Raw genomic sequence first — 19,716 nt, 5'->3', positions numbered from 1 at the left:
AGAGAATATTCAGAGAAATAATGACAACTTTCCAAATTTAACAAAAGACATGAATAGACACATCCAAGATGCTCAATGAATTGTAAACAGGATCAACCCAAATAGACCACTGCAGCTTCTTATAATCAAACTGTCAAATGCGTAAGATAGAGAATTCGGAAAGCTGCAAGAGAGAAGTAATATATGATGTACAAGAGGGCCTTGATAAGATTAAGGACAGATTTCTCATCAGAAACTGTGGAGGCAGGAAGGCAATGGGATGACATATTTAAAGTACAGAAAAGCAAAAACCGTGCCAACCAAGAATTCCATATCTGGCAAAACTGTTTTTCAAAAATGAGACATTTCCAGCTAAACAAAAGCTGAGGGAGTTTGTCACTACTAGGCCAGACCTACAGGAGGTGCTAAAGAGAGTTCTTGAGGTTGAAAAGAAAAGAAAGGACAGTAGACAATAAATGAACTGTATGAAAAAATAAAGCTTTCCCATGAGGGTAACGACCCAGGTAAATATATATGCCAGTACTATTTTACTTTTTATCTGTATTGTGACTTTTTACTTCCTACAGGATCTAAAAGGCAAATGCATAAAATGTAATGAGAAATCAGTGGGCTTGGACTCAATTTATAAATGCGTAATTTGTGACTAGAACTACATAAAAGTAGGAGGATGGAGACGAATATCAATGTGCCAAACACATCTACACGCAGCGGTGAAAGTGCAAGGGCGAAGAGGAAGAGGAGGGAGGAGGAGAAAGAGGAGGGTCTTCAATTCCCAGCCACAGCACACTCCTGTTAGCCTATGCTTCATTTTTTCATTTACTTCTTTGAAAAATTAATCTATCCCTGCTACAACATGGATGAACCTCAAAATCATTTGGCTCAGGGGAGTGGATAAGGCTCAAGCCATTGAGCACCTGCCTCCTACATGGGAGGTCCCAGGATCGGTTTTGGATGCCTCCCAGAAAAAAACAAAAACAAGCAAAAACAAATGAAAAAACCAACTCAGGGAAGCCAATGCGGCTCAGTGGTTGAGTGCTGGCTTCCCATGTACAAGGTCCCGGGTTCAATCCCCAGCCCCAGTACCTCAAAAAAAATAAATAAATAAAATCATTCTGCTCAGTGAAAGAAGCCAAACACAAAGACGACCTACTGTATGGGCCATTTTTATGAACTGTCCGAAGAGGCAAATCTAGAGGCAGAGAGCAGATGAGTGGCTGCCAGGGTGCAGGGGAGGGGGGAACAGGGAGGGACTGCTCGTGGGCACAGGCTTTTATTTCGGAGTGATGGGAACATTTAGGAACAAACAGAGGTGGTGGCTGCACAACTTTCTGAACGCACTGGATTGCTCATTTTAAAACGGTAAAGTTGACATCATGTGCATTTCAGCTCAATATATTTTTGTGCAGTTACTATATTCACCTGGTTCAAAAAGCCAAAGGGACAAGTCTCTCCCAGCCTTGCCCATCTTCACAGCTCCGCTCACTGACCCCAAACGGGGGAGCACTTCTGCTAGCTCCTTGCTGTCCTTCAGGACATTTAGGCATCTTCCAACTGGAACACAGATGCCAGGTCCCGGCCGGCTTGTCACACAACAGCCGGGCTCTGGAGCCATGCCTGTGCTCTCCCAGCAGATGCCAAAAGCTGCCTCCCTCGGGGGATGCTGAGACGTGGCCACAGGCTCCCCAAGCTGCTGCCCCCCTGGCCTCACAGAGCCTCACCGCAGCCCCACACTGTGTCCGGTTTACACGAGAGGAAAGGGAGGCAGGACCCCGGCGCAGGCCGGCACTGCTGCTCCCAAGGACGCCAGCACCTTCTTCTTGGAACACAGAGGATGTCTCTGCCCAATGGCAGAGAAAAAATGAATATATGGGTAAAGTCTCCCAAAGGTAAGGCTGCCCTCTCCAGTACTCTTCAACACCGAGCCGCCTCTAGATGGCCTGGTATAAACTGGCCTGGTATAAACTGGTTCTCACCCTTGGCTGCACCTTGGGATTCCCGGGGGAGCACGACAAACCCGGATGCCTGCGCCCGCCCCCGAGGCAGAGCGTGTGGGGGGCAGCCTGAGCATCACGATTTCTAAAGCTCCCCTGCTGAGGCCAAACGGGTCACCCAGGTGGAGGGCCACGCTCCTAGCCAGAAGAGCCCAGAGGAGCAGCAAATGAACAAGGGAAGCGGCGGCTCACAGTCCCCTCGAGACCTCGTTTTCATTGAGCGCATGAGCTCAGGGTTTTAATGTGACATTACAAATGTATTAATAGTTATATTTCCACCAGCAAAGTCATTCTGAGTTGACGTACTGGAATTAAAGACCTACCTATTTCCTGTATTCTGCAAGAACACCTTGACACTGAGGGGACTTCAGGGGAGCACCAGGAGGGCAGAAAGTTCTGTACCCCAACTTAAAGGGGTTCCCCACAACCAGAAAGAGACAAAATGGGGCCGGGCCACACTACAGAGTGATATTTGCCAGGAGAGGAATGAAGCACTGATCCGACTCGGATGAACCTTGAAAACGTAACACCGAGGAAGAGAAGCCAGTCACCAGAGGCCACGTGTCGGACCACTGCAGCCATGCGCAACGTCCAGAACAGGCAGAGCCACAGAGGCAGGAAGCAGATGCATGCTTGCCAGGGGCACGGGCAGGAGGGTGACACCTGGCTGCTAACAGGTAGGCGTTTCTTTTTGGGTTGATGAAAATATTCCAGAATTTGATAGTGGGGATGGCTATACAACCTTGGGAATATGCGGAATACCAGTGACTTACATGCTTTTAAATTATACGGTATGTGAAATGTATCTCAATTTTAAAAGGGGGGGGGGATACTTTTCAGGGCAAATCCAAGTGACTGCACATGCAGAGGCCTCCTCCAGGTGGGGGCCGGCTACTCGGCCCGGGACGGAGGCCCCCCCTGGCTCCGCGCAGCACAGAGCGCCTCCTGTCCTCCCCGTGCATGCTCCTGCCCAAGTCCCTCACCTCCTGGAAAGGTCCCGTTCACCTGGGTGGGGTCCCCTCCTGGTAGCATGGGGTGGCTCAGGCAATCTCTCCACCTGCTGAGAGGGCAGGGCCTGCCTCGAGGGGTGGTCGAGGTCTCCACGCCCCCCCAGCCCCACTCTCTCCCTTAGCGCCTTCCACTGCCAAGATAGGAAAGAGGACCTTCCAGGCAGAACACGGTGGCCATGCCAGGGCACCATTGCCAGCCTTTCCGGAGGCCTTGACCCTGAGCCTCTGGCTCTCTGAGCGAAGGCACCCCTTCCTGCATGCCCAGCAGGGGGCATCTCAGACAGCCTAAACGCCCCCAGCACCCAGCAGGCAAGGCCTGTTCTCCAGGCCGCCGCGCAGCCTCGAAGTATTAACAGGTTCGCTGTCCTTTGTCCCACTGGACAGATGTATATCCTGGGGACTCAAGAAATACCTATCGCTGGATAACAGGCTAAAAAGGGAAAAATACACTCGTACTAACGAACGTTCCCAAAGTTTCCCCAGCTGCCTGGACTATTTTTCACTGTGTATGCTATTCGGGGCTCTCCGTATAAATGTGTTTAACACATGTTCTTCATCGGAACACAGAACTCGGGCCCGCGTGGCTTCCCCTCTGTTACTGAGCATCTCGGGAACTGGCACCTGCTTGAAATCAACTCAGCCCCTAGAGCTGAGTGGCCATCACAAGGGAGACAGAGGGAACTCAGTGGTTCCCAACCAGGGGCAACTTTGCCTCCCTGGAGACACCTGGCAGTGTCTGGGGACATTTTTCGTTGTCAAGACTCAGGGGCACATGTTACGGGCAACTAAGGGGTGGAGGCCAGGGACGCAGACTGCCTGATTCCCTGATGTTCCAACACCCTTAGCCCTTCCGCCATCTCCAGCACCTTCTCGTCTCCGTGTCTCGCCTCTAGGTGCTTCCCCTTCTTTCTTGCCCAGCAGTGCTGTGAGAGCAAAAGGATCCCGCCAAACAGGGGGTCTGTGGAGCAAGGCGAAGACTCGCACCCACTCCTCAGGTGAGCCTCGCCCTCCTCTGGGAAGCAATCACTACCTGCGGAATTGAATTAATCTGGGGAGGCTTTGACTATTACTGTCTTCATCTCTAGGTTTGTTTTCCATCTCTTTTTGATCTCTGTATACTGTCCCAGCACACAGGAGCCCAAGAGGCTCCATAAATATTTCTTCGCTTTATTTGATTTAAATGGGGATAACAGAACTCAGAATTTAACTCTGGTTTTACTCCATCGGATTAACTTTATCAAATTTCTTGGAACTGTAGCCAACATTAGCAGAAAGAGCTGGGCCGAATCACGAAGCCCACCCCTGGTTCACCAGGTAACCCCCAACTAAGTTTCCCCAAAGAATCCTGAAGGAGAAACTACCAGAGATGATAATATCCATTATTTCTACCTCCAAAATTGGAGGGAAAGAGAAGAAAAGGAAACTTAGACGTTTCCAAACATCCGGGACTTATTTTTGGAACTGAATGACTTTTCCATTCACTTTTCTTTAAAAGGGAGGAGGAGGAAGAAGGGAGGGAGGGAGGCAGGAGACCAAGATGTGGTTGCTAACATTCTAAATAGAAGCAAGAGACAATTCTTCCAGGGGTTGCTCCCTGTGGCCTCAAAAGCAAGCCGTTCCCCTGTGTTCCTAGAAACACTACCTACAAACTGGAATGAAAAATGGAGAAATCCTTACCTACTTATCAGAACGCTTGGCCAGGACAGTTTATATAATCCAGAAGCAGACTCTGTGGAATTGATACAGTAAACCTCCCATGAATTAATTCTAAATAAAAGTTCCAAGAAGGTAACAGTGATGTCATCTGGCTCTGCTGCGTGGGACTCCAGAACCATGGATTGTTTTCTCCTTAGAGCAAAAGGTTGGTCAAAAAAGGACTTCTAACATACCACAGATTCCCTCCATTAGGCTCAGGAACAAACTGGTCCTTTCAAAACCTATGCCATGACACGACCTTGGTCATCCCCCATCAGCCTGGCTGCTGACACTCTGCTTGGATCGCCAACCATTCTTAGGCTGCCCGCGGTTGGCACGGTCGGGTCATGCCACTCCGACTGAGCTCCAGGAAACAGAACATTAAGCTTCAATTTGGTCAATCTATAGGTTAATATCAAAACTACCCCTATGGGAAGTGCGCAAATAAACCGTCAAAAGCACAGAATTTGTCCAAAGGAGGCAAAAATGTTTTTCCCAAATTTTCTGCCCAGATGGCAAATATTTTTGTGTAAGGTGGTCACTGTATTCCAAGCTAATATATGCAGAATATACAGAGTAAAAGCTGCTAATGTAAACCACATGAGACTCTTCCAGAAACTACTGGCCAGAGAATTGGTAGATTACCTTTACGTTTTTAACAAAGTTTTCAGGTATGACTCTGGGAGCAAATGAACTCACAAAAATAACATGCACAGTGGAGAGGATGTAGCTCAAGTGGTTGAGTGCCTGCTTCTCATGTACGAGGTCCTGGGCTGGATCCTGGTACCTCCTAAAAACAAACAAGTAAACAAGCAAACGAAAAAACCAACTCTCATCAGGGAGCGGATGTAGCTCAGTGGTTGAGCATGTGCTTCCCATGTATGAGGTCCTGGGTTTGATCCCCGTAACCTCTTGAAAAAAAAAATTACATGCACAATATTAGTTATCACAAAATAGTGAAGTTAAACCTAAAGGTAGGTTCCTCATCAAAATTTTAAAATTCTGTTTTTAAAATATGGAGATTTGGACCACATTTCCTTAAGCTGGCATCCACTTTTCTATAACTTAAAAAGAAACCAGAGTTGCAATAATTCATCAACATGCCCTGAGCTGGCACTATCAAACATTGTTAAACACAATGCTGAATGGAATCACCAGAAAACTCTAGATCTTCTTTACAATCCTTGGCCCTCAGTTACTTTGCTTTCAGCAGCACATTTTAATCTATTCCAGTCTTGACTTAATCAGCTAGGACATGATGTTTTACATCAGCAACAACTTTCACCTAACCTACCATATATTCATTTATTCCTCCATAATTGCATTTTCCTAAAAAAAAAAAGCTATTAAGCTATTCTTTATTTGCCTTCTCTCCTGTTGGTTCCGTACAGTAAAAGTCCTTATTTCTTGAACATGGTTTACTGGTTGTGTAAATCAAACATGACTCCAAATGGGGTTTAACGGTGTCAGACGTTGATGAGAACAAACATTTCGCTTGGAAGCACAATTCTTTCCATATAAAAAAATTAATTACAACTCTGAAGGATAAGCCATCGCCTATAAAAATCGGCAAGGTTCTGTTGTGAAAGAGGAAAAGCAAGGACAACTTACACCCTTCAGCAGACTCCACTTAAATGTTTGTGGCTTGCTGAACATTCCAGACATATTTCGGGCAAGGTATTATGGGAGCTGAAGTTCAAGCTGCCCCTGTTGAATTTCCACCCACTATAAAAACATTGTCTCATGAAAGTATACAAATGTTTTCACTTTACAAAAAAAATGTAAAATATTCACTTTTGTTCACTCAGTCGACATTTAGCAATGGAAACGGTACTTTTAGAAAAATGTGTAACATAAGTGATGGCGGAAAAGGGTAGAAAACCTCATTCAGTAACAGATTTTTGGAAAGAGGAACCCAGTAAATGTGTACTAACTACACAAAAACAACATTTCTAACCACCTGATTTCTGTGGTCTGCTTACCCACATCTCAGGTCCTACCTTTAAAACAGAAATTCTTCCGCTTTACGTTTTTCATTACAGTCCATTTTTATGTATTATATTTTTTCATTGTGAATGGCTACTCAATATAACCACAACTGTTTTATATTACCCTCATAAATGAGCTCTAGCCTTTTCGAAGCAAAACAGTCCTTTTAATTGGTTCATTTCCCCAGTTGCTTCCAGTTTTTAAGAAACTACACCACAAAAGGGTCCCACCATTTTAAGCAGTTCTACCAATTCCAGAACCATCCAAGGCTTGGTCCAACAGCTCTGGCTCTAGCTTCTGGTTAAATTTATATTATGATCTCACCTGATTTTCAAATTAACTTTACCCTAAGCATCTTCTGAACCCATAAAATTGTGCTAGGATATACATTAAAGTTGCCGAGTCCAGAGCTTCGCCACGTCCACAGAGAATGTTAGGGAATCGCGATCCTTTTGCTTTGTTTTGCTCTGTTTTGTTCTTCCCTGGCGGAACCCAGCGAAATCTTCAAACCCACCAGCAGCTTCCCTCCTCAGACGTTTATTTTCAAACGCCTGGGCCATGCAGGGCTGCCTTTCCTGTGTGGATAGGAGGAAGCAGGCACAATTGTCCCCACACTGGGTCCTTTCAAAGTCTGGAAATCACTGCGAAGCCCACAGTATTTCCTTTCTGGCTCTCAGGCCCAGGCTGAAAAAAAAGTTACTTTAGATAGGACGAGATATCAGATGACCAGTGGAAGGAAACACTTGGTTTCGACAGATTTCCCAGGTCCACAAAGAATGCAGCACTCCCAAAGCAGAAGAACCATGGAAACCGGCAGACAATTGGCACGAAGGGAAGGAAAAGTTCCATTAAGTGAAATTAAATGAAATCTGGGAGTGCTTTTAGAGGTTTGGACTGGACTGGATTTATGTACATGACTAATAACACGCATGTCTTCCACCAAAAGGAAACCTAAAACGCAACTTTTGTTTTCCATTTATTCCAAAAGCATATGGGTCTAATCCGATTCCCTTCTGGCCCCGGGATCCAAGGATCTTTCCAACGGAGCTGGGGAACAGGCTCTTCCAACGCCAAACGGGTTGGGAATCCCTGAAGGATCCCGTCTGGAAAGGAAGCTGAGCCCGCCAAGACCAGGAACCCACACCCCGATGCCGCGGCGCGACGCTGGGGCTCCAAAGTGACAGCTCAGCTGGCCAGCGCGGGGCCCGCGCAGGGACGGGCGAGGCCGCGGCGGAGAGGAAGAGGCAGCCAGCCGGCGGCCCCGGGAGAGGAAATCCCAGGGCCCCGCTCCCAGGCCCGCACGGCGAGGGGCGCGAGGACCCCGCGCCCCGGGGCCGGCGGCCTCGGCCAGCGTCCCGCACCGGCCCGCGCGCTCTGCACCCAGACCCCGGGCGGCGAGCCGGGCCCCGGGAAGGGCGCCCCGACCCTGGCCGGGCGCCGACGGCTTGGGGCAGGCCCCGGCTCCGGGAGGGGCGCCCCGATCGTCCCCGCGCGGCCCGCCCGCCTTACCGGTCGCGGGGGTCGATCCACGACGTCTGGCGCGTGTTGTGGTCGATGTAGAAGACGCGGCCGTCGTAGTCGCGCGCCTCCTCCCAGCCGGCCGGCAGCGGCAGCTCGCCGCTCTCCCGCGCCCGCGGCGGCGGGGCTGCGGGGGCCGCGGGCGGCGCGGGGGCCGCGGGCGCGGGCGGCGGCGGCTCCCGCGGGGGCGGCGCGGGCGACGGCGCTTCCCGCGGGGACTCGCGCGCCTCGCCCCGCCGCCGCCGCCGCCCGCCGCTCAGCCACGGCATGACCGCGCGGGCCCCGCCGCCGCCCGGCCGCCCCGCGCCCGCCGCCGCCTCCTCCGCCAGCACTAAGGGCCCGCGCCCGGGCCGCGGGGACGGCCGCGGGGAGCCGCCCGCCGCGCCCGGCGCATCCTCCGCCCGCCGCCCGCGCACCGGCGCCCGCCGGCCGCCCAACGCCCGCCGCCCGCCGCCTCCTGCGCGCCGCCCGCTCGGCTCGCCGCTGCCGCTGCCGCCGCCAACGCCGCCAACGCCGCCAACGCCGCCAACGCCGCCGCGCGCACCGGTCACAGCGCCCGGGCCGCCGCCGCCGCCCGCCCCGCCGAGCCCACGGCGCGCCCCGCCATCTTCATTCCTCGGAGCGCCCGCCCGGGGGCGGGGCCCGCGCGCGCCCCGCCCCCGGCCCGCCCCCGGCCCTGCTCCTCCTCCTCCCGCGCTCCCCCTGCTCCTCCTCCTGCCTCTGCCCCTCTTACCCCTACTCCTCCTCCCCCTGCTCCTCCTCCTCCTGCCCCTCTTACCTCTACTCCTCCTCCCCCTGCTCCTCCTCCTCCTCCTGCCCCTCTTACCCCTGCTCCTCCTCCTCCTCCTGCCCCTCTTACCCCTACTCCTCCTCCCCCTGCTCCTCCTCCTCCCTCTGCCCCTCTTACCTCTACTCCTCCTCCCCCTGCTCCTCCTCCTCCCTCTGCCCCTCTTACCCCTACTCCTCCTCCCCCTCTCCCCCTGCTCCTCCTCCTCCCTCTGCCCCTCTTACCCCTACTCCTCCTCCCCCTGCTCCTCCATCCCCCACTTGCCATCCCTCCTCCCACCGCTTCTCCTCCCCCTCCCCCTGCTCCTCTACCCGCCCCCAGCGCCACCTCTCCCCTCCCCTCCCACCCTCTGCTCCTCCTTCTCCTTCCCCTCCTCCTCTCTGGCCCTCCTCCCGAGTCCGTTCCCCCTTCCTCCCTCCTGCTCCCCCACCTCCTCTGCCTTCCCCTGGGAATCCCCTCGGGGCTGGATGGGTGCCGCTGTGTCCTCCCCAAGGCCTCTTGGGAGAGCAGGCCTCTGCGCGGGGGAGGAGGAGCAGGGCGCCCCCGCCAGGGCAGCTGGCGCGGCCTGCGGCGGCTGACCCAAGGCCACACAATTCCCGGGGGCTGGGGGTGGGCCTCTGCTTCCACCTTCACCTGCTCCCAGGTCCTGAAAGCCTGGGGTGTTCCGCCTCCACCCAACCTGGGTTGAGGGGGTGGCGGTGGCCTGGGTCCCTCGAAGGCAGGGAAAGCCTCTGAGGGGAGGACCGCGGGGGAGCTCAGGCGCCGAGGGCTTCTTCACAAGCCGCAGCCTGGCCTCTTGGATGGTGCTGGGAGGACGCACCTGGAAGGGGAAAGCAGGGCAGGTGGCCGCCTAGGGCCCCTGCAGGAGGCCCCTGACCTCCCCTGGGCGCCTCCATGTTCCAATCTGCAGTCCCACAGTTTGAGCAGAGACCCAAATTGGCCACTGCTGGAGAAGAAGCCAGTGGTATCAGCCCTGGGTGGGGGTTCCCTTTTCACTCTCCTCTCACAGCTGGCGAAACAAGCCCCAAAGGTTCGGGCTCGGTCCTGCTCCAAGTCCCCCAACTACTTCTGCTCCAGACTCTCACACAGCCCTCTCCCCTTCAAGACTAGACTATATGCCCGGAAATGCAGGAAAGTATCCAGGAGGTTTCAAAACAAAAACAAGAAACAAAGGACGACAACAACAAACTGTCGCAGTGATATGAAGATAGCTAATGAAACCTCTGATAGCGACCCAGATTCAAAGACATAGGGAAGGAGTCTAGATGTCCCCAGACACTCACAGGAGTGCACGTCCCCATGGCGGCATGATTTGTTAGTTAATCTTACAAATGTTCCTGGTAAGTGAGAATATTACCTTCATAGGGGGAAAAATTCAAAACTGTGAAGGCATGGAGACGGCCAGGAGACTGGGGCTAATTGGGACAAAGCCAAGGAAAGGCTTTCCCCCCCACCTCCCACCGCCAGCAGCGATTTCCCAGCTCCCCAAGCATCTGACCCAAATGTTATGTGCCAGAAATTCCACCACAGGAGTCCTTTTAATTAAACACTGACAATTACTAAATGTCCAAGGGAAAGATGACAGGCAGAGGCCTGAAAAAGCCAAGGCCTCCCTGCCTTGCCCTCGCCGAGGAGCGCCCCCAGCACTGCGCGTTCCTGCTTTGGCATCTTCCTTTTGGACTGGCATGATTTATTGCCCCTCTCTCCAAAACCACCCTCCAGACACCTTGCCACCTGGCGTGGTGCACTGAAGTGCATTCTGGCCCTCCCAGGTACCTGGGCATTTCAGAATTTCACGAATCTGGGCACCACCACCCAAAATCACCCTAAAGGGGACTGGAGCAGATTGGAGTGAAACGAACCACTACGGAGAGAGAACACACAGGCACACACAAGGGCTCGTAAAAGGCAAAGGCAAGATGAGTAAGGGTGCAGGAAGCTCTGGCCAATCAGGGGCAGAGGCCAGCCGGGCCTGGCTTCCAGCTGAGGAGGCCAGGCCTTCTTCGCTGCCCCTTGGGGCTGGCAGCAAGTATGTGGCAGGACCTGCTCTGTGCAGACACGGCGGGCTGCTGGGCTGCTGGGATGGGCGGGAGAGCAGCTGTGCCCTCCAACTGCGGTCCAAACCAAACCAGGCAATTCTTGTCTGCAGATGAGGCCGGGGCACCCTCCTCAAGTAGGGGACATGGGGAAAACTTCCCAAAGGAAGAGGCTGGGGAAACTGAGGCTCGGGTCTTCAGGCTCCTGAGTTCGGAGCTCTTGCCATTTGACCCGTGAAGCTGCTGTCATCAAATAGCTGTTGGTTTAGCACCAGTGCCACCGTGCGCCACCCAGATCCTCTTACCCGGGGCTAGCACCCTTCTCTGGAGGATTACCCTGGGCTGACACCCCCCATGGTTGACAGCCTGCTTTGCCTTGGTGGGACAAACTCACGCTCTGGAGCTCCCCGTGGCATCAGACTGCGGCCGCCCCGGCCGCGTCCTACCTCCAGTGCTCCCTCAGGGGCCGCAGGCCTGAGAGTCCCCGGTGCAGGTTCTGCTTCTGCTTCTCAGGAACCTGACCTGAGGTAGGGTCCCCCTACCAGGCTGCCCACCAAGCAGATCCTCAGAGCATGTAGCGGCGCCCCTCGAATTGCCCCTGCACGTACTAGAGGAGAAAGGGGGCGGCAGGGGGTGCCAGTGAAGGCAGGTGGGGGGCCCCCCACTGCGAAAGCTTCAGCCACACGCCCGCCCACCTCTGGACCGCCCTGCCGCGGGAAGGTGGCGCGGCCCCTTGACTTTGTCCTCTTAAAGTGAGCAGAACCAGACAGCAGGCGGCCAGAGCCTGAGGTGGCCGAGGCCAGTTTAGGACCCTCTTCGTCCTTCTGTTTCTCACTTGGAATGTTTGCCACCGGCACTGCCCAATGGCCTTGGCGACCTGTGCCTGGAAGTGGGTTCCACTGGGTGGGCGAAGGGACTTGAGCCCCCAGCTTTGCCGGAAGTTGGCGAAGTCTCCATGTGCTCGAGACGCGGGGCTTTCCCTGGGTGAATAAAAACACGTGCACACGCAGAACTGGAGAATAAAGACGTGCTCAGTCCTCACTGAATGGACAATGAGGCCTTCTTGATTTCCTCCATCTTGAAAGCACAGGCGTGCCGACAATAAAAGTGGAAACATGTGCAGTGCCCCAGCCTCCCACCAAGCTTTCTGATGGAAAAACAGCTCAGGACAAAGCCACTTGGGCTCTGGGTGAGGGAAAGGCACATGTTTTTGTTCTGCTCCTCTCAGCCTCCCTGGGAAACCCCCTTTCCCCGAGCTGCTGAGATGCCCTGAAGAAGAGCTGGCAGAATGTTTTCTTTAAACTGGCCGTTGACGGGTAAAGCCAGGGCACTTCTTGCTGCCAGCCAAGCCAAGTGGGATGGTTTTTACCTAGGTGGATTCTATCAGAGAGCTCGCTCTCCCCAGTTTTCCCTTCCCCAAAAGATAACTTGCATTAGAAAAGAGAGGCACAAAATTGGATCTACACACATTCCATACTTGGAGAGAGGAGCTTCTAGAAACGGGAACACTGTGAAGGCTGCAATCCTCGTGGCTAAAAGGAGAAAAATAATTACCGCTGGAGGAGTCTTTACCTTGCATGAACAGCGTTCTGGGAAGCGGCACGTGGGGTGTTTCTACACACCGTGCTCAGAGAAAAACAGAAACCGGCCGTACTTGGGTCTGAACACGAAGTGGCTGGTTGTCCAGCATTCTTTAAGGGCTGGAGCCGTTCCTCCGTTAGGGCGTCTCTCGTGTGCTGACACGATGGAAGTCCCTGAGCTGGGAGCTAGAAGGCCGCGCTCCCGCTCCTCCCTGCCTCGCTGGTTTGGGAGCAGCGCAGGAAGCGGGCAAATGCCACGGCCCCTCCCCAGGCTCCGGAATTGAGCCGGGCGAGGGGCGAGGTTACTTGCTGATGTTTTATTTCACGGCTTGATGTCTTAATTGACTGGCCATCTGAAAAGTCCTTGTTTAGATTTTGCATGCAGGAGGGGAGCCTGGGAGGGCTTGCCTGGCGGGTCACCACCTTGGTTCGGGTAGATGTCCCCAGTGGTACGATGAAGGCCTTTGGCATTTCCGAATCTTCTACTCCAAAGAGAGATTCGGGACATTCTGGAAAAGTCAGGCGTGCGGATAAAGCAGGCAGTCTGAGTTTGGTTCAAGTCAGCACTTTTTTCTGCCCTTTTTGTGGGTGTTCATCCTACAAAACAACGCCCCTGGACTCTGCTAATGGCCGACAGGTTTTAGGCTGATTCCACTCGTACCTGGGTTATTAAAATCCAGGTTTTTAAAAATGTCTTTAGACTAAATTCTCATCCAACCTTAGAACATTTGGAGCCACCCACTTCCTTCCTCTCCAGTTCGCCCCTCCCAACGCCACATTTTGACTCCTTTTCCTTTCTGACCCATGAGTTATGTTCCAAAAAATGCTAACGAGGCCATTTAAAATTTATTCCAGGCAAGCCATAATTTTAGAACGACTCATCCGCTTCGAGCCAGCGTACTACCAGACATTGAATTCTCTCCTTCAGAGGGTTATGACGCTGGTCCCTTGTGTATTCAGAAAAACAAACTTGAACTGCAGCTCTCTGCTTACATAGGCCAGGCAGAGCAGCTTGGGAGGCTCGAGCTGCCAGAAGCAGGGATGATTTATCGCACGCAGAAACCAGCAGCCTGGGTTATTAACAACTGTGATTGCATTTAGGGACACTAGCGCTAGAGATTAGTCTCTTCTGTAGCATGACTGGAAGAGTTTCCAAACCCAGGCGACCTCATTTGATCCTGAAGTGACAACCCTGAGATGGCTGGTATGCATCAGTGCTTCTCAGCCGCAGGCGATTGTCAACTGGGCATGGGGACGGTGCCGCTGGCATCTAGTGGGCAGAGGCCAAGGAGGGTGCAAACCTCCCATGATGCACAGGACAGCCCCACAGCAAAGAATCACATGACCCTGAAGGTACGCGGTGCGGAGGCTGAGAACCCTTGTAAGCCAGGTACAGTTTCTGGAAGTCTTTCTGCTCCCTCGGCTTTATGGTGGGAAAGCAGGGCTCAGAGGATCCGAGTCGCCAGCCTGAGACTGAGCCCCAGCTCTCCCACCTGACTTTCTGACTTTCTAGCCAGTCCCCCTTGGTCTCTACTCCTCTCGCTGCTCTTCCCGGGATTGGTGGGCAGGCAGTGCTGACATCACCTGGGAACTCGCCGAAATGTCCCACCCCAGACCTACTAAGTCCAGAGTCACCCATTAGTTTGAGAACGCCAACGCCACCAGGACGGGGGACGTGTGGGGGTGGAGACTTCTTTAAAACACTGATCTGGACCGTGTTGATTCAAAGAACATCTTGGGTGGTGTTTTGCTTAACCTCGTCATCAACGATACAAGGTGGTTCATTCGCCCTTTAAGAGAGGCCAAGCCTACCCCGGGCACTGGGCGAAGTGTCATCACCAGCCGTTTTCCCACCTGCACTGAGAGAGCAGCCCATGTAAGAGCCTGCATCTGTGTGTGGCCCCATGTTAGGCCATGTCTACATCGAGTTCGCTCACATTCACCTGGCACAGAGGTCGAAATGGGCAAAGGGCCAGCCCCGGGCAAACCACACCGGAAGCCCAGTTTGACTTTTGCCTTTGTTTCCCATGCGTCTCCCCCGCCTGGTGTCCCTACCCATGATCAGCTACGTGATCTGTGCGGCCCAGGGCAAAACGAAAATGCAGCACCCCTTGCTCAAAAAATAGTACGAATTTTGAGACAGGTACAGCCGAGCACTAAACCAGGTGCAGTCCCTTTGGAGCACGGGGCCCTGTGCGATTGCACAGCTCTTGTGCCTGCGAAGCTGGCCGTGTTTGCACCGATGACTTCTGGTCATCGCGCCCTTTGATCATTCCAAAGGGACAGCACAGGATATCATTTGGAGAAAAGAGGCCCTGCCCCTGCAAAATGTAACCACTTGTTACTCAGGGTTTCTCTGGCAGCCTGGTTGCTGCCCCAGGGTCAGCTTGCGGCCAGTGGCAGGGAGAAGGCCATTGCGTGGACTCCCTGCGTTTCCTGGAAACTTGCCTGAGGCTTCTGTTGCTGCTTCAGGAGGGATTGGAGTCTATGGGACTCTGTTCACAGGGCCCGTTCATCAGTGCCAGGAAGTCCCAGGAAAGAGAAACTGGCTTGGGGGTCCTTGGCTTGTATCGTGCCCCCCCCATCCCCATCACTCAACGCTGTCCTCTCCTTTTCTGTCAAGAGGTCCTATTTAGAACAGGTTGGTGGTATTTAGGAAACAACAGAGAATAGGAAAACTCCCTGGATAGTGGATGATAGTAAAGAATTTTTAAAAATGATTATTTATTTATTTCTCTCCCCCGGCCTGTGCCCCCTTTTGTCTGCTCTCTGTGTTCCTTCACTGTGTGTTCTTCTGAGTCTGCCTGTATTTTCATTAGGTGGCTCCAGGAACAGATCCTGGGACCTTCCAGAGTGGGAGAGAGGCAATTACTCTCTCATGCCACCTCTTCCTGTTCTGCTATGTCTTCTTATTTCCTCTCCTCTGTGTCTCTTGTTGCGTCATCTTGCTGCACCAGCGCTCTGCGTTGGCTGGCACTCCTGCACGGGGCACCTTTCCTGTGCTGGGCAGCATTCCCACGCAGGGCAGCACTCCTGCACGGGGCAGCATTCCTGCGTGGGCCAGCACTCCATGTGGGCCAGCTCACCACATGGGCCAACTTGCCCTCATCAGGAGGCCCTGGGCATTGAACCCTGGACCTCCTATATGGTAGATGGGAGCCCAACTGCTTGAGCCACATCCAATTCCCAAGAATTATTTTTAAAGTATCTCTCTCTCTCTTCTAGAGATACATTGGGAAGTAATACTGGGAAATAGTTTATGTCTAAGATTTCCTTCAAAATAATACAGGGGAGGGGCATGGCAGCAAGTGAATATGAAACAAGGTCATCATGAGTTGATCATTGTTGACACTGTCGATTGGCCATGGGGGTTCATTAACTATTCTTTCTACTTTGAATATGCTTAAAATTTTCCATAATAACGAAAAGGTTTTAGAAGTACATTGGAACTTAATGAAAACAGCTGAACTGATGGAATTTGAATTTTGGATGTTGTATGAGTTTTCTATTGTTACTATAACAAATTACCACAAATTTGACTTAAAACAGTACAAATTTATTATCTTACACTTCCTCAGGTCAGAAGTCTGAAATGGGTATTGCAGGACTAAACTCAATGCTTCTGGAGGCTTGAAAGGAAACTATTTCCTTGCCTTTTCCAGCATTTAGAGGCCACCTGCATTCCATGGTGCATGGCCCCCTTCCAGCCATCATGTCACTTCAGCCTCTTCTTCCATCATCACATCTTCTCGGTTTATCCTCCTACTCCCTCTTAGAAGGTCCTTTGTGATTACATGGAGCATACCTGGATAATCCAGGGTCATATCCCCATCTCAAGATCCTTAATTTATTCACATCTATGAGGTCCCTTTTTCCACAGAAGGTAGCATAGCCACACCTTTGGGGACCATAATTCTGTCTGCCGTCAATGTGATTCAGAACAAGTGTCTCACACTGACAAACAACACCATTTGCTTGTTCAAAAAAGAGTCACGCTGTTATGATTTCTACATTCAGTTAAGACAAAGGAGGAAATGAATAGCTCTTGTCTGCCTGCCTTGTGTGAAATGCTTGACATATATTATCTCATTCCATTTTCCAAAAAGTCATTAGGCTCTCCGTTAGGCAGATGGGGCACTGAGAAGAGAGAGGTTAAGTGCTTGCTCAGGGGTAAGTAACACTCAAGGGCAGAGCCAGGGCCATCTGAGTGCAGAAGCTCCAGGCTTGCCTCTCCAGAATGGTTCTTCTTGGTGAGTCCTCCTTGCATTGTTGTATCTCCTGGGTGGGGTGCTGGAATGTTCTATTTCTCAATCTGGGTGGGGATTACCTGGTATACATATGTGCAAACATTGTTCAAACTGTACTCTTAAGATTGTGCATGTGGGTCCTTGGGTGAGCTCTGCCCACTCTGTTTTCAACTATCCTACCTCAGCTCCTTCCATCTGATACCCTTAGGGCACTATTCTGTACCTTCAGTGGTCTGTTTCCTTGCATCAGAAAAAGGTTCCAGTCTTGACTCATTGGAATTCCTGGCTGTGTGAACTCAGACCACAAACAGCTCCAGGATTACATCATCCCTCAAATCAACAGAGCTGGGCTTCTCCACACAAGCCTTTGTACATAAAAGAAGGGGGAAGAACTCTGATTCACACCATTTAAGCCAGGAATGCAATCCACAATGTTTGAGTCATATGCCTACCTCATAGCAGAAGTGAAGGTGCTTGGTAATCAATGAAGCCATATGGTAATCACACGAGAGTCTGGGGAATGCCCCAAAGAAACAAGATCTTGTACCAGAAAATGATATGGGTGAGGGGTGCAATAGAGAAAAATTTTACTTACCTGTGCAATAAGACATGAAAATTGCTTTGGTGCCTATAATGCATTATAGAAACATAAAGTATTTCCCATCTGGGGGTGGGGGAGAAGGGGAGAGAAATTAAAAAAAAAAAAAAAGAATTTCCCATCCCTTTCCCTGGCAAACTTCTGGTAATCCTTTAAATCACAGATCAGTAAACTATGGCCCATGGGCCAAATCCTATGGGCTCCCTGTTTTTATAAATAAAGTCTACTGGAACATAGCCATGCCCATTCATTTACATATTGTCTATGATTGCTTTTGAGCATGAACTGCAGAATCAAGTAGTGGTGAAAGAGACCGTATGGGGAAGCAGACTTGGCCCAGTGGTTAGGGCATCTGTCTACACATAGGAGGTCCGCGGTTCAAACCCCAGGCTTCCTTGACCCGTGTGGAGCTGGCCCATGCACAGCGCTGATGCAGTGAGTGCTGTGCCATGCAGGGGTGTCCCTGCATGGGGGAGCCCCATGCCCAAGGAGTGTGCCCCACGAGGAGAGTCGCCCAGTGCGAAAGAATGTTCAGCCTGCCCAGGAATGGTGCTGCCCACACGGAGAGCAGACACAACAAGATGATGCAACAAAAAGAAACACAGATTCCCATGCTGCTGACAACAACAGAAGCAGACAAAAGAAGAACACACAGCAAATAGACACAGAGAACAGACAACTGGGGTAGGGCAGGAAGGGGAGAGAAATAAAAAAATAAAATAAATAAATAAATAAGTTTAAAAAAAGAGAGACCATATGGCCTGAAAAGCCTAAAATATTTACTATCAGGCCCTTGGCAAAAAAAAAAAAAAAGAAAGAAAGAAAAACTGCTGAACAATGGGCTAAATCAGAGCTTGAAAAACATTTCCTGGAGATGCTTTTCCTCACCAGGATTTGTCTGCTATCATCTCTCACAGTGCCAAATCATTTTCTTTAATTTCCCCTATCAAACTTACATTTATGTTTATTTGTTTAATGTCTGTTCCCAATAACCAGGCTGGAACACCATTCTCAACAGAGGTAATTTGCCCGCAGAGACATTTTCCAATGTCTGGAGCCATTTTTGATTGTCAAGACTGGGGAAGGGGCACAACAGTGATGCAAGAGGGCAGCCACTGCGGGCTTGGACAATTTATGAAAATGATTATAAAATAGAATGTGGACCTAAATACCCAGAAGCACCCAAGACTTTATGAGATTAATAACAATCATTAATACAAATGGAATTAATAGTGCCAAGAACTATTCATCTTATAACAAACCCAAGAGCCAAACCAGCGCTAGCAAAATGACAGAACTAAACAGTATCAAAATTGTCCTTTAAGAGCTTTGGTGCATAACAATATCTGAAGAAAATATGAAACTCCCTCAGTTGCCTGAAGGACAGTGTTTTTAAATAATTAAAAAGAAAAGTCACAGGCTCTCCCCACATCCCCACTTGTTTTAAAGCCTTCATTTTCCACAGTAGTAAATTTCCCAAATACGTCTTTTTTTTAAAGATTTATTTTTTATTTATTTCTCTCCCCTTCCTACCCCCACCTCCTGTTTTCTGCTCTCTGTGCCCATTCGCTGTGTGTTCTTCTGTGTCCGTTTGCATTCCTGTCAGCAGTACTGGGAATCTGTGTCTCCTTTCGTTGCATCATCTTGCTGCATCAGCTCTCCGTGTGTGCAGTGTCACTGCTGGGTGGGCTGTGCTTTTTTTGCAGAGGGCAGCTCTCCTTGTGGGGTGCACTCCTTGTGCATGGGGCTCCGCTACACGGACACCCTGCATGGCATGGTACTTTTTGTGCACATTAGCACTGCACATGGGCCAGCTCACCACACAGGTCAGGAGGCCCTGGGTTTGAATCCTGGACCACCCATATGGTAGGCGGATGCCCTATCAGTTGAGCCAAATCAGCTTCCCCCAAATATGTCTTGTAGATCTCAAAATACTGGAAAGGAAGCTCCTGTTCAAAGGCATTTTATATTAAGACACTGTATATTTGACCATTTGAAATATTTAAGTTGTGCTATAATAATAATAATAATAATAATAGACTTCCGGGAAGATGGCAGACTTGAAAGACACAAGAATCTCTTCTCTTCCAGAAAATTAGCTAGGGGACAGGCTGAAACAGTCTGAAAAAAGATCTTCTAGGGTTTAGGACACCAGGTAAACGCTGGACACTGCCCAGAGAAGAGAAGGACAAAGGAGGGGAGTCATGACGTCAGAACTGTCTGCTGAAACCAGTGGCTGCTGCTGCCGGCACCCTCCCCACACTA

The 19,716-nt window shown here is 51.3% G+C and overlaps 1 protein-coding gene across 1 annotated transcript in view; it reads right to left on the bottom strand.

Moving 5' to 3' along the window:
• The window catches only part of WWC3 (WWC family member 3), a 132,667-nt gene extending 124,180 nt beyond the window's left edge, over positions 1-8,487 (bottom strand). The window contains exon 1 of the mRNA XM_058291765.2: positions 8,195-8,487. Within this exon, the coding sequence (XP_058147748.1) occupies positions 8,195-8,472 (278 nt within the window). The 5' untranslated portion in view covers positions 8,473-8,487. The remainder of the gene's footprint in view (positions 1-8,194) is intronic.
• Positions 8,488-19,716: the final 11,229 nt, after the last annotated feature.

This window comes from Dasypus novemcinctus, chromosome X (assembly GCF_030445035.2).
Source record: "Dasypus novemcinctus isolate mDasNov1 chromosome X, mDasNov1.1.hap2, whole genome shotgun sequence".
Lineage (NCBI taxonomy): Eukaryota > Metazoa > Chordata > Mammalia > Cingulata > Dasypodidae > Dasypus > Dasypus novemcinctus.
This window is presented reverse-complemented; position numbering and strand designations above follow the sequence as displayed.